A 17,125-nucleotide genomic window follows, 5' to 3' on the forward strand; every position below is an offset into this window, starting at 1 on the left:
ATTTCTGTGTTAGTTTACAATAGAAGGAGTCTGTGGACATATCATCTGAGCTGCCTTATTCTTCTTAAGCTAGCTTGATGCCTTCAGTTTCAGTGAAAGACCTTGTATCATCCCTAGTGCTGAAATAAAATTCAGATACCAGTTATGTCAGCTTCTATACATGAAATGTAGGAGGAGGCCGCCTTTCCCTTTGCCTCAGGCACCAACATGAGTTAGTACAACCTTGTAGAGAGTTACACCGATCTCCCTCTTATCTTACTTTAGAGTCAGGTACTTTTGCAGATAGGCAGACTTTCAAGAACCTCTAGTTTGAGTCTCTTAAAAACGTTGAAGGTCAAAAGCAATGCTTTCAATTGGGCTCAGAAAATGATTTACAGCCAGTGCCATGGGCAGAGGCACAACATGATTTTGACGTTCATTTCCAGTCATTGTTCTAGCAAGTGCAGTCTGCACTAACAGCAGGTCCCAAACCATCTTCAGATTCAGACTCAAATATTGCATCATTACATTGGTCTGGCCTATAATATCTGTATAAACTGTTGTCTCAGAAAGAAATACTTACAAACATGGAATAGTTCCCTTCATCCTGGATATTCCCCCCTACTCTTTATTAACTGCACCCTGATTATTGGTTGGTTGAGTATGTTTTATTGTATTTCATATGCTTGTTATTATATTTACATGTTTTAAATGCACTTTCATATTGTATTTTATGCTGTATTTGGGATTGGCCCCATGTGAGTTGCCCCAAGTCCCTTCGGGGAGATGGGGCAGGATATAAAAATACAGTTATTCTTATTCTTCTTATTATTATTTCTAGACACCCTATAATGAAGCATTGTTCCTGTTAGCTCTGGACTGCATCAGATCTAAAATCTGATTGCTCTGCTGGGTATACTTATTATTTTGATGGCATCACTGTGGGAATTTATACTCTAGAAATAAGTGATGCTAGAGAATTTGGTGTGTGTATATGTTATTATGCTCTGTGAACATAGTCATTTTGTGTTTTCTGGAATACTGGACACAAAGAGCCTCCTCAGCCCGTAAGGGGAGGTCATGTTGTCAAGACTATTATCCCTTGAAAGCCACATGCCTCCTGTTACTCCACTCAACGGAACAAGTTGTTGGCGACAAAAAGATGCTTGTAAAGATGGAAGACATTTTTATTTGGCTTGGAAACTTCATCTTGGAGGCAGAAATTAAATCCTCAGTTAATCTGTGGCGGCATTAATAAAACACATGCTTGGGTTTTTTTGCCTTTTCTCTTTGAGGCCATTGTGTCAGAATTGCTGGGCAGAAACACATCTCGGCTCAAGTTTCTTTCTGTTGGTTTGTTGTCCAGTGTTTGTCTCATGATTAACTATGGATAGCTTGACAACGAACTGATATCAAAGATAATTAATTGCGAAAGGCCTAACGTACCCTGCTTCAACTGCTTTCAGGGAAGCTAACAATTGGAATTCAAAGCCAAACATGAGGCAGGCAATGCCTGCCAAGATACTTCAATCATGTTCTCTCTGGCTTGGCTTCCTTATGACGCTGGTGTGCTCTGTAACCGGAGAGGATTGTGGATGTTGTGTGGAGGCTCTTACAAAATATGGGATGTCAGTTTAAATGCCATACCCATTAACGTTAGCAAGATTAATATTTTTAGAGAGCTGACTTTTGCTACAGCTAGGGTGTACATAAGCTTTCAAATGAGATCAGCTGAAGCTTTAGCTTTAGCAAAATATCAGCATGTGTTTCTTACATGATGGGGAAGAGCCTGAATAAAAGATACCATAATTACCTCTAATTACCTGCATTTCTGAGTCCTTTCCACTTGCCATCCTTATCACATTACTGCTGATGAACATACAAGTTCATTGTTATTTTATGGTTTATTATTCATACGTGAGATTAGCATACTTGGTACCTTGTGTGTATGTGCCGACAAGTTGCCAGTTGACTTACAGTGACCCCATTCATTTCATAAAGTTTTCTTATGGAAGGATTACTCAGAGGAAGTTTTACACAACATGGAAGACGGAGAAAGAAAGGTAGAAAGAGGCATAAGAAAAGACCCTGGGGTGAGGAAGAAAAAGAGATGAGATAGGAGAGGAGAAGGGACAAGGAGATATAAAAGTACCTAGGGATGCAGGAGGAGAAAATGGTGGTAGAGATGGTTGACAGTTCTTTACTCTGAAGAAGAGGCAACAGCATCTGGTATTCGTTGGCAGTCTTCCATCCAAGTACTAACCAGGGCTGGCTTGATTAGCTTCCAGTACTGGTACCTTTCAGGTATTTATGGTCTACATCAGTGGTTCTCAACCTGTGGTCCTCAGATGTTTTTGGCCTTCAACTCCCAGAAATCCTAACAGCTGATAAATTGGCTGAGATTTCTGGGAATTGTAGGCCAAAAACATCTGGGGACCCCAAGTTGAGAACCACTGGTCTACATGATGCCTTATTGAGTTACAGAGGTCAGGACAAACATGTCCTAGTTTTCAAGGGGCTTCTAGTTTTAAGCAGATGAGGAGTGAAATAAAGAGAAAGGATAAATTCTAGAAGGAAGGGTAAGGGCAGATGAGGGTCATGATGGCCGAACTCAAAGAGAGGCAACCATTTTATAACATCTGATTAACAAATAATTGGAGAACTGTTGAGGCAGCTGTGTATGAGCATACTTTGGAAGCAAAGCTGGGTTGAACAATAGAAGACCCAAGAGAGCAGGCAGAAATTCATCCTCACTTCATGTCATCTTAGAACCAGATGGGTTGTTTTCCTCCTTGCTTCCCTGAGAGGCAATACCAGAGTCCTCCAGAGCTAAGAGAAATATGAGCCACAGAAGAATTATATTGATGTGGAGAAATGCAGATTTGCAAATGGATAGAGTTATTTTTTGGGAGCCCCGGTGGCGAAGTGCGTTAAAGCGCTGAGCTGCTGAACTTGCAGACCGAAAGGTCCCAGGTTCAAATCCGGGGAGCGGCTTGTGCGCCCACTGTTAGCTCCAGCTCCTGCCAACCTAGCAGTTCAAAAACATGTAAATGTGAGTAGATCAGTAGGTATCACTTTAGTGGGAAGGCAACAGCGGTCCATGCAATCATGCCGGCCACATGACCTTGGAGGTGTCTACGGACAACGCCAGCTCTTCGGCTTAGAAATGGAGATGAGCACCAACCCCCAGAGTCAGACATGACTGGACTTAACATCAGGGGAAACCTTTACCTTTACTTTAGAGTTATTGGAAAAAAACGATTTTCTTGGGATCACTAGGATTTTGCATCCTGTGCCATTGAATTATTTGTTTATATGTTTGTTTGCTTGCTTGTTTTATTTATATTCCTCCTTTTTCCAAGCATGGAGTCCAAGGCTGCTTACAACATTTTAAAAGCACAATAAAATTAAAATACTCCAAAAGATAATAATCTGTCACCCTGGAGGGACTTAGGGTGGATTCCATACAAATCACGGTTAAGCTAACTTTTTGTTTAAAAGCATAAGTTAAAACAATATCACAGAGGAGGAAGTAAAGGGCAGACGGACACAATTGGGTTATGACAATGCTGAGCCCAGGGCCTGGGTTTCACATACCCCATAATCTTTGCTTAATTAGAAAAATTAACAAAATACTCCCACATTTTCCTGTTGGGCAACTTCTGATTTACTTACTGTTTTGAAATACCACAAAACGTTGGTTTATAATTTGTTTGGTTCTAGTTCCTAAAGAACTTCCACTACAAAACCTTTTTCTGCAAAGAGGACAGTTTCAAAAGTTAGGGATTTGAGCATAGAGTGAAGCAGAAGACACACACAGCTGTGTCAAAGATACACACCATTGTAATAGTGCTTCTGTGTTGCTGCATAGGACACACAAAGAACTTGTGGAGTTTCAATTTGATCAGAAATTTCTCAATTCACTCATCAGCATTTCAGTTGACTAAACAATTACTTATTTGCTGCAATCGTTACTTATTGGATTAAAACAATCAATAAATACTTTACCAAACAAGGAGGCATGATGTATGGAGAGCTGCTCCACAGTCCTCCTCATGGGGTAGCCTTTCGACTTCTTGTCATTGAGCTGTAGTTCCTATACAACAGCAATATTTCTTACAGTCCATAGACCCATTAGTGAACAAACAGTTGTTAGCAAACGCTGTAGTTCTTATATAAAAAATGCTGTAGGCACTTTTAGAACAACTTTATCCCTTCTGTTCATCACATGCCTTAATCTCCAGAAAAAAAAATCTTAACAATACCATCCAATGTGTTTTAGTAGGTGCCCCACAACTGTGTCATCCCTCAGTGACTACATTTCATTACTATTCACATCTAGTCATTTTCTGGAATGTACCATAAAACTCTGAGCTGGCTTTCAGTGGCTGTGAGTAAATTAATTTTTGATAATCTTTAATATAGAGTTTAATATAAGAGTGTTTTTAAACAAAACAATCTACCTTTATTTGTTAATCTGTATTTTGTTTTCCCGCTTTGTTGAATGGTTACTTGACCTGAAATGGCTTAGATCTCGGACAGTATAACAGTATACAGGCCAAAGCAATGAATGTTGTGGAATAAAAGCTACAATTCATCACCGATGCTACCTCCAAGGTTTTATCAGGAATGTTCCCTCAGATTTTGGGAACACGGGGCAGTATGTTTCATATGTAGAGTGCCCTTGCTTCATTAGACTAAAGGTGTTCCAGCATCACTAGCCTAATAGGTTTGTAGGCATCTGAGCTTTCTGTGTTTCTAAAAGTGAGTCCATGGCTCTGTGGATGGAGTCCATCTTTTACTGCAAAAGGCCCAAAATTTAGTTCTCTGCTAACTCCAGATATGGTTAATACACACTCTTGTTTAAAACTGGAGAGAGCTGCTGCAGATCAGTGTAGGCAACACTGAGCAAAATTTATTTAAGCCACTTTATTTATTTATTGTGTCAGAAGCAAACCAAGAGTACAAGTTGTAATGTATTTGAAAACACAAACGAAGTTTAAAAACAACAACAACAACTTGGCATTATACTAAATGTAGCTGGCCACTTGCAGTGCCTCTGGTGTTGCTGTAAGAAGGTCCTCCATTGTACATGTGGCAAGGCTCAGACTGCATTGTAATAGGTGGTCTGTAGTTTGCTCTTCTCCACACTTGCATGTCCTGGACTCCACTTTGTAGCCCCATTTCTTAAGGTTAGCTCTGCATCTCGTGGTGCCAGAGCTCAGTCTGTTCAGCCCCTTCCAAGCCGTCCAGTCTTCTGTGTGCCCAGGAGGGAGCTTCTCATTTGGTATCAGCCACTGATTAAGGTTCCAGGTTTTAACCTGCCACTTTTGGACTCTCGCTTGCTGAGGTGTTCCTGCAAGTATCTCTGTAGATCTTAGAAAATTATTTCTTAATTTAAGGTGTTGGCGTGCTGGCTGATACCCGAGCAGAGGATGGGCCAGAGATGTCAATGCCTTGGTCCTTTCATTGCTGACTGCTACTTCCTGGCGAATGTCAGGTGGTGCAATGCTGGCTAAACAGTATAATTTCTCCAGTGGTGTGCAGCGTAGACATCCTGTGATGAGGCGGCATGTCTCATTAAGAGCCACATCCACCGTTTTAACGTGGTGAGATGTATTTCACACTGGGCATGTCTATTCAGCAGCAGAGTAGCAAAGTGCAAGGGCAGATGTCTTCACTTTGTCTGGCTGTGATCCCTAGGTTGTGCCAGCCAGCTTTCGTATGATGTTATTTCTAGCGCCCACTTTTTGCTTCATAGTCAAGCCACTGATTTGGCATAAGGGAAGCTTCTTTCTTTCTAACTCAAGGTGTTTTTTTAACCAAGTTGTTTCCACTTGGAAAAGGAACCATGATGAAAGTGAGGCAAGGACTGTTTGCTCATCAATGCTGGTTACGGATTATGGGGAAAAGTATAAAATAGAGACAGGTATCTCTAGTCTGCAGTAGTGGCATTGGGACAGAGAGTTGTATGGGATATGAATCAACATATTCAGTGCACTGAAGTTGTTTTGTTGGTTAGAAGTGTTACTGTTGATGTCAACAGATTTCAGACTTCATTCCCAGGATGATGGCACAAATGTTTCAGTTATGATTCATAATCCTAAATATAAATGTGAAACATTCTGCTGAAGCTAATAAGATTTCTTGCAGGTTTAAAGTGATGCATATGTTGAAATATCTCGGTTCATTTTGGATCACAAGACCAAAGGGAACGTCACTTAATCAGGAGATGTAGATAATAATAAAAATGTGCTCCTTTCCTTCATCTGATGGGTAAAACTAAGTCTTTTCTGACTTGTCAAATCAAGTTTGGTGTGTATACATTTTTTCCCTCTTTAATTTGCCTTAGGGATGATGAAGAGAAGAAGAAATCTCCCTCAGATGGTACCGATGAGAAGGATAATGGAACCCATTCAAAGACAGCCAATCGCATTGGCAATTCCAGTAATCCCTTCCTAGACATCCCTCACGATCCCAATGCTGCTGTGTACAAAACTGGATTTCTGGCACGTAAAATCCATGCTGATATGGATGGAAAGAAAAGTGAGTGTGTTTCAATGAGGACAGGGGAAGGAAAAAATTAGAAGGATTCATATATGAAGTATAACAAGGCCGATTTGCTTGCTTTGCCACTGCTACCTCTTGTAACCTTAGGGGAAATAAGCCTCTGGGTCTTTCTAACTTAGGACAAAATTAACTTATACAAGATCCCTTCTATACTGCCATATAAAATCCAGATTATCTGTTAATTGGATGATACTGGATTACATGGCAATGTAGACTCAGATAATCCAGTTCAAAGCAGATAATGTGGATTATATGGCAAGCAGAAGGGCCCTAAGTGGGTTATCAAAGAAAAAGCCCATCCCAACCCAGAGCAGGTGGCAGCATCAGCAATTCTTTAACTTGGCTCCTTACTGATGTAAGTAAATTTTGTTTCTGGAATATTTTAGCACAGATCATTTGTGCTAAAATATTTGGGAATCTGGCTTTGCTACTAATACCTGATAATTGGCCAAAGCATATGAAGCGTCTGGGAGCTGAAACCCCAAACAACTGGAGAACTAGAATTTGGGAATCACTGCATTAAACAACTCCGGTGAAAATAAGCCTTGTGAGTGAAGGGGAAAGTAACATTTGAGTGTGTATCCAGAATAAGTAAAGCCTGCACACTAAGCATTGTATGCATTGTTGTTTCTTTGTATCTTTCCCCCATATTAAACTCTATATTTATCTAAAGGACAGGGGGGGCAAGGAATCTTTGAAAACTAATGAGCCTGGTCAGAGTAACGTCTTGATTTATATTGCAAACATTTTCTTAAATGCCTGTTGTTTGTGTGTGTGTGTGTTCCATTCTTAGCTCCACGAGGGAAGAGAGGCTGGAAAACCTTTTATGCTGTTCTTAAAGGCACTGTACTTTATTTACAAAAGGTAAGAGCCTTCCCACTAAATGCATTCTCTGACTCTCTAATTGGGTTTTATAAAAATATAATAAATTGGAGAATTACTTAGCCTTTGGCTCGAGTTGCTTCACTAATTGATCTAATACGTTTGCCATGCATGCAAGTCACTTGAACAATAATATGATTGGTAACTGGAGGCCATGTCCCTCTAAGCTGGTTTGGGATGCTGCAGGGAAGAGACAAAAGAATCGCTTTTATTGCCCCCATACCTTGGAGTCTTGTACAAAGCAAGAAATGAAGGAAGAGAAAGATCAATTTTCCCCACTTCGTCTTTGGGAAATAAAAAATAATGCATTTCTTTCTAGGGCCCTTCCACACAGCCACCCAGAATATCAAGGCAGAAAATCCCACAATATCTACTTTGAATATCTGACTCCACACTGCCATATATTCCACTTTAAAGGAGAAAATGTGGGATTTTACTCAGCTGTGTGGAAGGAGCCCTAGTCTTTAACATGAGTTGTGGAAACACAATGATAGGAGAGGCATTGCAGGTCCTAACCTGTTGCTTCACCAACACATCCACAGAGATTATAAGTCTATCTCCTAGTGTTATACAACAACCAGTACTTCACTGTTCAACTAGTCTATTAGGGCTGTTTGATGAGAAGTGTTGTGTAATATAGTCCTGACAACTCTTAATAGAAATTGGGGCTTCTGTCCCAGAAGGGCAGTTGGTTCTCGCAGAAGCAGAGGCAGCAGGAGGACATTTTTGCTCCCTGGCTTCAGGTAGCATTTGGCTAAGATTTGGCTAAAATTTTAAACTGAGTGTGGGCTTGGCTCCTGTGGTCAAAGTCTAACTGTTGTGTGACTGTTGTGTTGAAAGAGAGCCAGGTACTTAAGTTGATTGACAGCAGGCATTGTCCCCTGTTAATTGAGTTTCTGGGAAAGGCACCTTTACTAACTATCCTTTGCAGTACATACAGGAAACAAAGCAACATAAACAAATACACAAAGAGGTGGTTTGTTGCAGTCTGCACATAAAGTGCGTGCATATTACTTAACTGTACAAAGATCCCACTTGGCCACCACGCTCACCAAGAGATGCAACAAAAGCAAAACATTCCCATCACATGCACCAGCTGTGGCATGTTCCGCTTTTTCACACAAAAACTAGACAACTACATCTGCTCCAAATGCAAACAGATGACTCTGATGGAGCAGAGGATCCAACAGATCGAGCACCGTATTAAGACCCTTAAGGACATTCAGGCACTCGAGCTCTTCTTGGACACTGCACAACACGCTGCTGTAGATCTGCAGCCTGCATCACACCAACACCACCAAGACCATGATCAGGAACCTTATGGGGAGATCAACTCAAAGGTAGACAACCCTCAGGCTTGGAAGGAGGTCACCCATAGAAGGAGACACAGGACCAGGCAGCCTCCGCAGAACTCCTCTGCTCAGCTGCATTTACACAACAGATTTGAAATTCTTACATCATTAACATACAATCAGGAAACACATCTTGTGGAGGACCACAGTTTCTTAGATACCACTCAGTGGACCACCCTGGATCAATACACAGGGGATAGCCCTGACGGGGACAGTGCATCACCACAGTCACACTTATGTAATCATGCAAATGCTCCATCCCCAATCATAGACCAGGAGCAACAGGAACATCCTTGGGAGAGTAATGGGCTCTCGGATGTATCTCAATGGATTGTCATTGATGAATGCACTGGGGATGTTGAGGAGGAGGACAACACTTTACACCTACATGATTCACTTCAACAGGAACACTCTTCAGGGGACATACACACTGTCTTGCACAAAAGGGACCCTGTCAATCCTCAAAGGAAACAGGTCTTGGTAGTAGGTGACTCCCTCCTTAGAGGAATGGAAGCCATCATTTCCAGACCGGATGGGATAGCTCGAGAAACATGCTGCCTCCCGGGGGCAAAAATACACCATATCACTCAGAGGCTCAGCAGGCTCCTAAAGCCCCATCACCCTCCCCACCTTATGTTGATTCATGTAGGTACCAATGACACCGCTAGGCATACTTTTCAAAAGATCACAAATGATTTTCGAGCTCTGGGAACAAAGCTAAAACTGTATAATGTACATGTGATCTTTTCATCCCTCCTCCCCGTTGTAGGACACGGCTCTACAAGGGCCGGAAAAATAGTACAGGTCAATAACTGGCTCAGAAAATGGTGTCAAGAGGAGCATTTTGGCTTCCTTGACCATGGTCTACTCTTCCAAGAGGATGGACTACTGGCAAGCGATGGGGTGCATCTCACACAAGTAGGAAAACATCTTTTTGCACACAGACTCACAAACCTCATCAGGCGCACTTTAAACTAGATCCACTGGGGGAGGGGAACAACAGCCTGGCGAACACTATATTACCCACGACCACAGGGAACCGCCAAAAGGCTAAACGGAGGGCTGCACAAACACAGCAAGGACCAAGTACAGAGAGCACAATAATCCCAAATAAACAGTTCGAGGGGAGGTTACAGGGGCTTACATGTCTTTACACTAATGCTCAGAGCATGGGAAATAAGCAAGACGAACTCCAACTCCTAGCACAGCACCACACATACGATGTCATAGGCATCACTGAAACCTGGTGGGATGACTCCCATCACTGGAATTTAACCATTGAGGGCTATAACCTCTTTCACAGAAATAGAACAAAGGGGAGAGGAGGGGGAGTAGCTTTATATGTCAAAAACAGTTACGTTACAGAAGAAATGCAAGACTGTAATCCGGGAAACCAGCTTGAAAGCATCTGGATAAGAATCAAGGGAACCGGGACTCAAAAAGATCTTGTCGTGGGTGTCTACTACAGACCTCCGAGTCAGGATGAAGGACTTGATGAAGCCTTCTGTCAACAGCTGACCAAACAGGCACAAAGAAGAGATATAGTAGTCATGGGCGATTTCAATTTTCCCGATATCTGCTGGAAAACAAACTCAGCCAAGAGTACAAAGTCCAACAAATTCCTCACTTGCCTTGCAGATAATTTTATGGTCCGGAAGGTAGAAGAGGCAACAAGGGGATCAGCAACTCTTGATCTAATCTTAACAAATGTGGAAGACCTGATCAATACAGTTGAAGTGGTTGGATCCTTAGGGGCAAGTGACCATGTGCTCCTGCAGTTTGCAATACAAAGGAATGCTGAAACTAAGACAAGTCAAACACGCATTCTGGACTTTAAGAGAGCTGACTTCCAAAAAATGAAGGAATTACTGAGCGGCATTCCATGGACGCCGATATTAAAAAACAAGGGAGTTAAGGATGGATGGGAGTTTTTCAATAGTGAAATACTCAAGGCGCAAATGCAAACAGTGCCAACAAAGAAGAAAAATAAGACAAGTGCAAAGAAGCCAGAATGGATGTCCAAAGAACTTCTAACTGAGCTAAAGCTCAAAAGTGACATGCACAAGAAGTGGAAAAGGGGAGAAATCACCAAAGAAGAATTCAAACGTATAGCCAACACCTGTAGGGAAAATGTTCGCAAGGCTAAAGCGCAAAATGAGCTCAGGCTTGCCAGGGACATAAAAAACAACAAAAAAGGCTTTTTTGCTTACGTTGGTAGAAAAAGGAAGAAAAAGGAGGCGATAGGGCCACTGCAAGGAGAAGATGGAGTGATGGTGACAGGGGATAGGGAAAAGGCAGAACTGCTTAATGCCTTCTTTGCCTCGGTCTTTTCACAAAAAGAAAGCCATCTTCAACCTCAGCAACATGGAATGGACGAAGGATTGGGGGAAATCCAACCCCAAATAGGGAAACAAGTTGTCCAGGAACACCTGGCCACTCTAAACGAATTCAAGTCCCCAGGGCCAGATCAGCTACATCCAAGAGTACTGAAGGAACTAGCGGAAGTTATTTCAGAACCACTGACAATCATCTTCGAGAGTTCTTGGAGAACGGGAGAAGTCCCAGCAGATTGGAGGAGGGCGAATGTGGTCCCTATCTTCAAGAAGGGAAAAAAGAATGACCCAAACAATTACCGTCCGGTCAGCCTCACATCAATACCAGGCAAAATTCTGGAAAAGATCATTAAGGAAGTGGTCTGCGAACACTTAGAAACAAATGCGGTCATTGCTAATAGTCAACATGGATTTACCAAAAACAAGTCATGCCAGACTAATCTGATCTCTTTTTTCGATAGAGTTACGAGTTGGGTCGATACAGGGAATGCCGTGGATGTAGCCTACCTGGATTTCAGTAAGGCCTTCGACAAAGTCCCCCACGACCTTCTGGCAAGGAAACTAGTAAAATGTGGGCTAGACAAAACTACGGTTAGGTGGATCTGTAATTGGCTAAGCGAACGAACCCAAAGGGTGCTCACCAATGCGTCGTCTTCATCATGGAAAGAAGTGACAAGTGGAGTGCCGCAGGGCTCCGTCCTGGGCCCGGTTCTGTTCAACATCTTTATTAACGACTTAGACGAAGGGTTAGAAGGCACGATCATCAAGTTTGCAGACGACACCAAACTGGGAGGGATAGCTAACACTCCAGAAGACAGGAGCAGAATTCAAAACGATCTTGACAGACTAGAGAGATGGGCCAAAACTAACAAAATGAAGTTCAACAGGGACAAATGCAAGATACTTCACTTCGGCAGAAAAAATGGAAATCAAAGATACAGAATGGGGGACGCCTGGCTTGACAGCAGTGTGTGCGAAAAAGACCTTGGAGTCCTTGTGGACAACAAGTTAAACATGAGCCAACAATGTGATGCGGCTGCTAAAAAAGCCAATGGGATTCTGGCCTGCATCAATAGGGGAATAGCGTCTAGATCCAGGGAAGTTATGCTCCCCCTCTATTCTGCCTTGGTCAGACCACACCTGGAATACTGTGTCCAATTTTGGGCACCACAGTTGAAGGGAGATGTTGACAAGCTGGAAAGCGTCCAGAGGAGGGCGACTAAAATGATTAAGGGTCTGGAGAACAAGCCCTATGAGGAGCGGCTTAAAGAGCTGGGCATGTTTAGCCTGCAGAAGAGAAGGCTGAGAGGAGACATGATAGCCATGTACAAATATGTGAAGGGAAGTCATAGGGAGGAGGGAGCAAGCTTGTTTTCTGCTGCCCTGCAGACTAGGACATGGAACAATGGCTTCAAACTACAGGAAAGGAGATTCCACCTGAACATCAGGAAGAACTTCCTCACTGTGAGGGCTGTTCGGCAGTGGAACTCTCTCCCCCAGACTGTGGTGGAGGCTCCTTCTTTGGAGGCTTTTAAGCAGAGGCTGGATGGCCATCTGTCGGGGGTGCTTTGAATGCGATTTCCTGCTTCTTAGCAGGGGGTTGGACTGGATGGCCCATGTGGTCTCTTCCAACTCTACTATTCTATGATTCTATGATTCTATGATCCTTTTCCAATCACTTATTCAAGCTTTGTCACCCAGTCTCATCAACTCAGGTTAGAGTCCAGTATTGCACCTTGGAATAAATCTAAATGAAATCAGTGGGATTTATATCTGTTGCCATGCTTAGGATTATATTGTGTAAGTATGGGAGTTCTTTGAATAGAGTTATGTGGTCGTAGGTGTAGATATATCACATTTAACAAAGCAGATGTGTTGCTGGGGATTACTTCTTTATCAGAAATATCAAAGAAAGAATGGCGATAGGTGCCTGCACAATACAAAAGAGCAATTTCCCACATGTTCCAGCAAACTTTTTATCCAAAACTAACAAAAGGGGCCATGGTGGCGCAGCAGGTTAAATTCTAAGCTGAAGAACTTGTAGCAGTTCGAAAACATGCAAATGTGAGTAGATCAGTAGGTATCACTTTAGTGGGAAGGTAACAGCTCTCCATACAGTCATGCTGGCCACATGACTTAGGAGGCGTCTGTGGACAACGCCGGCTCTTCAGCTTAGAAATAGAGATGAGCACCAACCCCCAGAGTCAGAATCGACTAGACTTAATGTTAATGAGAAACCTTTACCTTTTAACAATATGCACATGTGAAATCAAATAAACCTAAGTATACTAAAACAGATGAGCCTTCTAGATCACTTAAAAGTTTCTTGTAAAATGCATGAGGAGATCATTTCTCTCTAATCTAGTGGTTCGCAACCTGTGGGTCCCCAGGTGTTTACCAGCTGTTAGGATTTCTGGGAGCTGAAGACCAAAACATCTGGGGACCCACAAGTTGAGAACCACTGCTGTAATCAGTGGAAGCAGACCTTAAACGTTTCCCTGTTAATAATACTAACACTAATAATCATAACAACAACAACAACAACAACTTTATTTCTAGACCACCTCTCCCCAGAGGGACTCATGGCGGTTAACATACATATAAACAGCAAGCATTCAATGCCACAATTTCTTCATTAATATCAAAAGTATAAAATGACAATAACATACACATTATAATAAAAATTCCACATTAGAAAAAACAATAAATTTAAACATGACAGTCAGTAAAAACATTATTGCACAGAGCAAACGTATACCTGGACCAATTTAAGTGACCAAGTTGAACCCAGAAAGTAAATTATTATTTTAAAAAAAGTGGTTTATTATGTTTTTTTCTGCTTTTTGAGGGGATCTTTTGCCTCTGATCCCCACAAAATTGCAGGACTTATCCTAATCATTGAAATAGATGTTGCGCTTTTTTGCTATCAAATGCCAGATATTTCACTTATGAAGTAAATTTACATAGACTGATTAAAAGATTGAAGGATACAGGAAACATTTTCTCTATTTTGTACGATAATCCTAGCCTTGCTTGCAATTAAAAATGACCAGATGGCATTCATGCATCTTTGTTAACTTTTTATCCCAATTTTCACAGCAATAACTTTCCATTTTAAGAGACAGACAGCTGAGCTGCTTTTTTGATGTGTGTTAGCTAATCCCAAATCCAGTTATTTAAGAAACTGGATTTCAAGTACTACAGTGAAAAATGGGGGATTTTAGCTGACATGGCAATTGCAGGATTAATTTTTAAGAGACAAGTTTAAATACATGTCTCAGGGGCATGTGCAGCGTTGACATATCACCCTAGGTTTCAGAAATTGTCAGTCTTTTGATCAATCCCCTTGTTCAAATTATTTGCATAAAAAAATTTTGGGCAAATTATTTGCTTTAAAAAAAAAAAACGGTGGCCAGCTTCAGAATAGCAGGATTTTAGAGTTTGGAGGGATCACAAGGGCCATCTAGTCCGATCCCTTGTTGTTCAGGAACACACGACTAAAGCATGTCTGAAAGATGCATTCCTTCATGCAGAGGTGCCCAGCCATGGAAAAGGAGCCAAGAGGTGGAATATTTTGAAGCAGAATTGCTTACTTTTTTCAAAGAATAGCGAGGTTTTAGGAACTAACAATTGTTTGGGTGGTTGGCATATCACTATGTTGGTCCTTCCATTAAATAAAGCAGCATTTTAGGACTGGAGGGTACGAAGTATCTCATAAATGGGTTGCTGTGAGTTTTCCACGCTGTATGGGCATGTTCCATACATTCTCTCCTGACGTTTCACCCACATCTATGGCAGGCATCCTCATAGGTTGTGAGTTCTGTCGGAAAATAGGCAAGTGAGGTTTATATATCTGTGGAATGTCCAGGGTGGGAGAAAGAACTCTTACCTATTTGAGGCAATTGACCACCTTGATTAGCATTGAATGGCCTTGCAGCTTCAAAGCCTGGCTGCTTAGGGCTAGTCTTCTGTATTTCACCTTCCTAGGGTTTCCTCTTGAAACTAGAATCATAGAACTGGAAGAGACAACGGGGACATCCAATCCAATCCCCTGTCATGCAGAAACACACTTTCAAAGCTTCCCCAACAGATGGCCATCCTCTGCTTAAAATCCTCCATAGAAAGAGACTCGACCAAGCTTTGAGGCAGCATATTCCACTGCCAAACAGCTCTTACCATCAGGAAGTTTTTCCTAATATTTAGGTGATTTTTTCCCTGAAATTTGATTCCATTGCGCCGTATCTTGTCTCCCAGAACAGCAGAAAACAAATGTTAACTCATATTCTTGTGCAAGGATCTCTACAATTGCATATGTTTCTGTACATCTGATGTGTTTTATATTGTTACTGTTTTTATCTGGGTTCGACCCTTGTAAGCCGCCCCGAGTCCCTTCGGGAAGATGGAGGCGGGGTATAAATAAACTATTATTATTATTATTATTATTATTATTATTATTATTATTATTTTATTATGACACAGCAAACAAGATAGATATACTGGATTTCGTTATTATTATTATTATTATTATTATTATTATTATTATTATTTTATTATGACACAGCAAACAAGATAGATATGCTGGATTTCATATCACAAAATCACAAGTCGAACACTTCCCAAGTGTCTAGGACTGTGTGATGTATTTTCGGATGATGCGCGCAGATCCCAATAGGGTGGCCTTTTGCAGTTGGCAGTTCGTAATTTTGTCAATGTCTATTGTTTCCAAATGCCGGCTGAGATCTTTTGGCACGGCACCCAGTGTGCCCATCACCACCGGGACCACCTGCACTGGTTTCTGCCAGAGTCTTTGCAGTTCAATCTCATTAATAATTTATTATTATTATTATTATTATTATTATTATTATTATTATTAGACCAGGTCACCACTGGCAAGAGCATCTTCAGGCTGGGAAGAGTGTGGCTTCAAGGAGAGTCCCTGTTTTTCTTCTGAGCCCAAAAAAATGTGTGGGATCCTCCCTTGCATTGTAGTAATGCTGGTAGTTTTGTGCACTTTGCATCTCTCTAGGATTAGTGTGCTGTCTAAAGAAGTCTCTTTGTTTGTTTGGGCACATGAAGTGACACTTAGTGTCGTAATCAACTTTGAAGAAAAGCAATCACAACGCAATGAGCAACAATCTGGGTGCCTTAAAACTTGTTGTAACTTGGATAATTCCATTTGAGCCAGTATGGTATAGTGGTTTAAGCGTTGAGCTAGGACTTTGGGAGATAATTCGAAACCTTGCTCAGTCATGGAAACCCACTGAGTAATCTTGGAAAGTCAAATACAGCCTCAATAATGTTAACTGCAAACGTGTTCTAAATAAACCTTGCCAGGAATATCCTGTGATAGTTTCTCCTTAGAATTGTCATAATTTGGAAATGAAGGCACAAAGCAATGACAACTGTGTGCAACCTATTTCCTATTAGGTCCAGGGTTTCTGATGTTACTTGTGCTATGTTTATTATTATTTATCATATTTATATCCTGCTTTTCTCTTCACCAAGGGGGACTATAGAGACTCTCCAGTTATAAGAATAGTCTGCAAAGGGCCTAAGAGGGGAAGAATTTGCTTTTGCACAGGCTGCTTCTTGTATGTATTTGTTTAGAGTAAAAAGATGTAGCAGCAGTGGCTTAGTCAACTCAGTGCCTGATGGTTCTCCTTTAAAAAAAGCTTTGATTCACTCTACTACGTGCAGAAATCCAACTCACATTCATTGTGCTAGCCACCGACACATATGCTGAATCTGAGATAGTCAATGTTGTGAAAGAGATAATATGGTCATTTAATTAAAAAGGAGGACAGCTAAAACTAGAGAGAGAGAAAGATACTACATGCAGAACAAACATTCAAAGCCACAGTCTGCAAATGCCATGTTTAATGCCACAGGACTTGTTTTACAGTATAATTTCAGGATGGCATGATTGAAAATAGGGGGAGGTTAAGCAGTGAAATTAGACACAAATTATTTGATGTTAGGAATGTATGAAATAGAAGTCTGAAGGTCATC

At 41.4% G+C, this 17,125-nt stretch overlaps 1 protein-coding gene across 8 annotated transcripts in view; it reads left to right on the top strand.

The window, feature by feature from the left end:
* The window catches only part of LOC100556496 (PH and SEC7 domain-containing protein 3), a 251,754-nt gene that overhangs the window by 204,633 nt on the left and 29,996 nt on the right, over positions 1–17,125 (top strand). For all 8 annotated transcript variants that reach the window (XM_062971516.1, XM_062971518.1, XM_062971515.1 and 5 more), the window contains 2 exons: positions 6,332–6,525; positions 7,343–7,413. In XM_062971516.1, the coding sequence (XP_062827586.1) occupies positions 6,332–6,525; positions 7,343–7,413 (265 nt within the window). The remainder of the gene's footprint in view (positions 1–6,331; positions 6,526–7,342; positions 7,414–17,125) is intronic.

Source organism: Anolis carolinensis, chromosome 2 (assembly GCF_035594765.1).
Source record: "Anolis carolinensis isolate JA03-04 chromosome 2, rAnoCar3.1.pri, whole genome shotgun sequence".
NCBI lineage: Eukaryota > Metazoa > Chordata > Lepidosauria > Squamata > Dactyloidae > Anolis > Anolis carolinensis.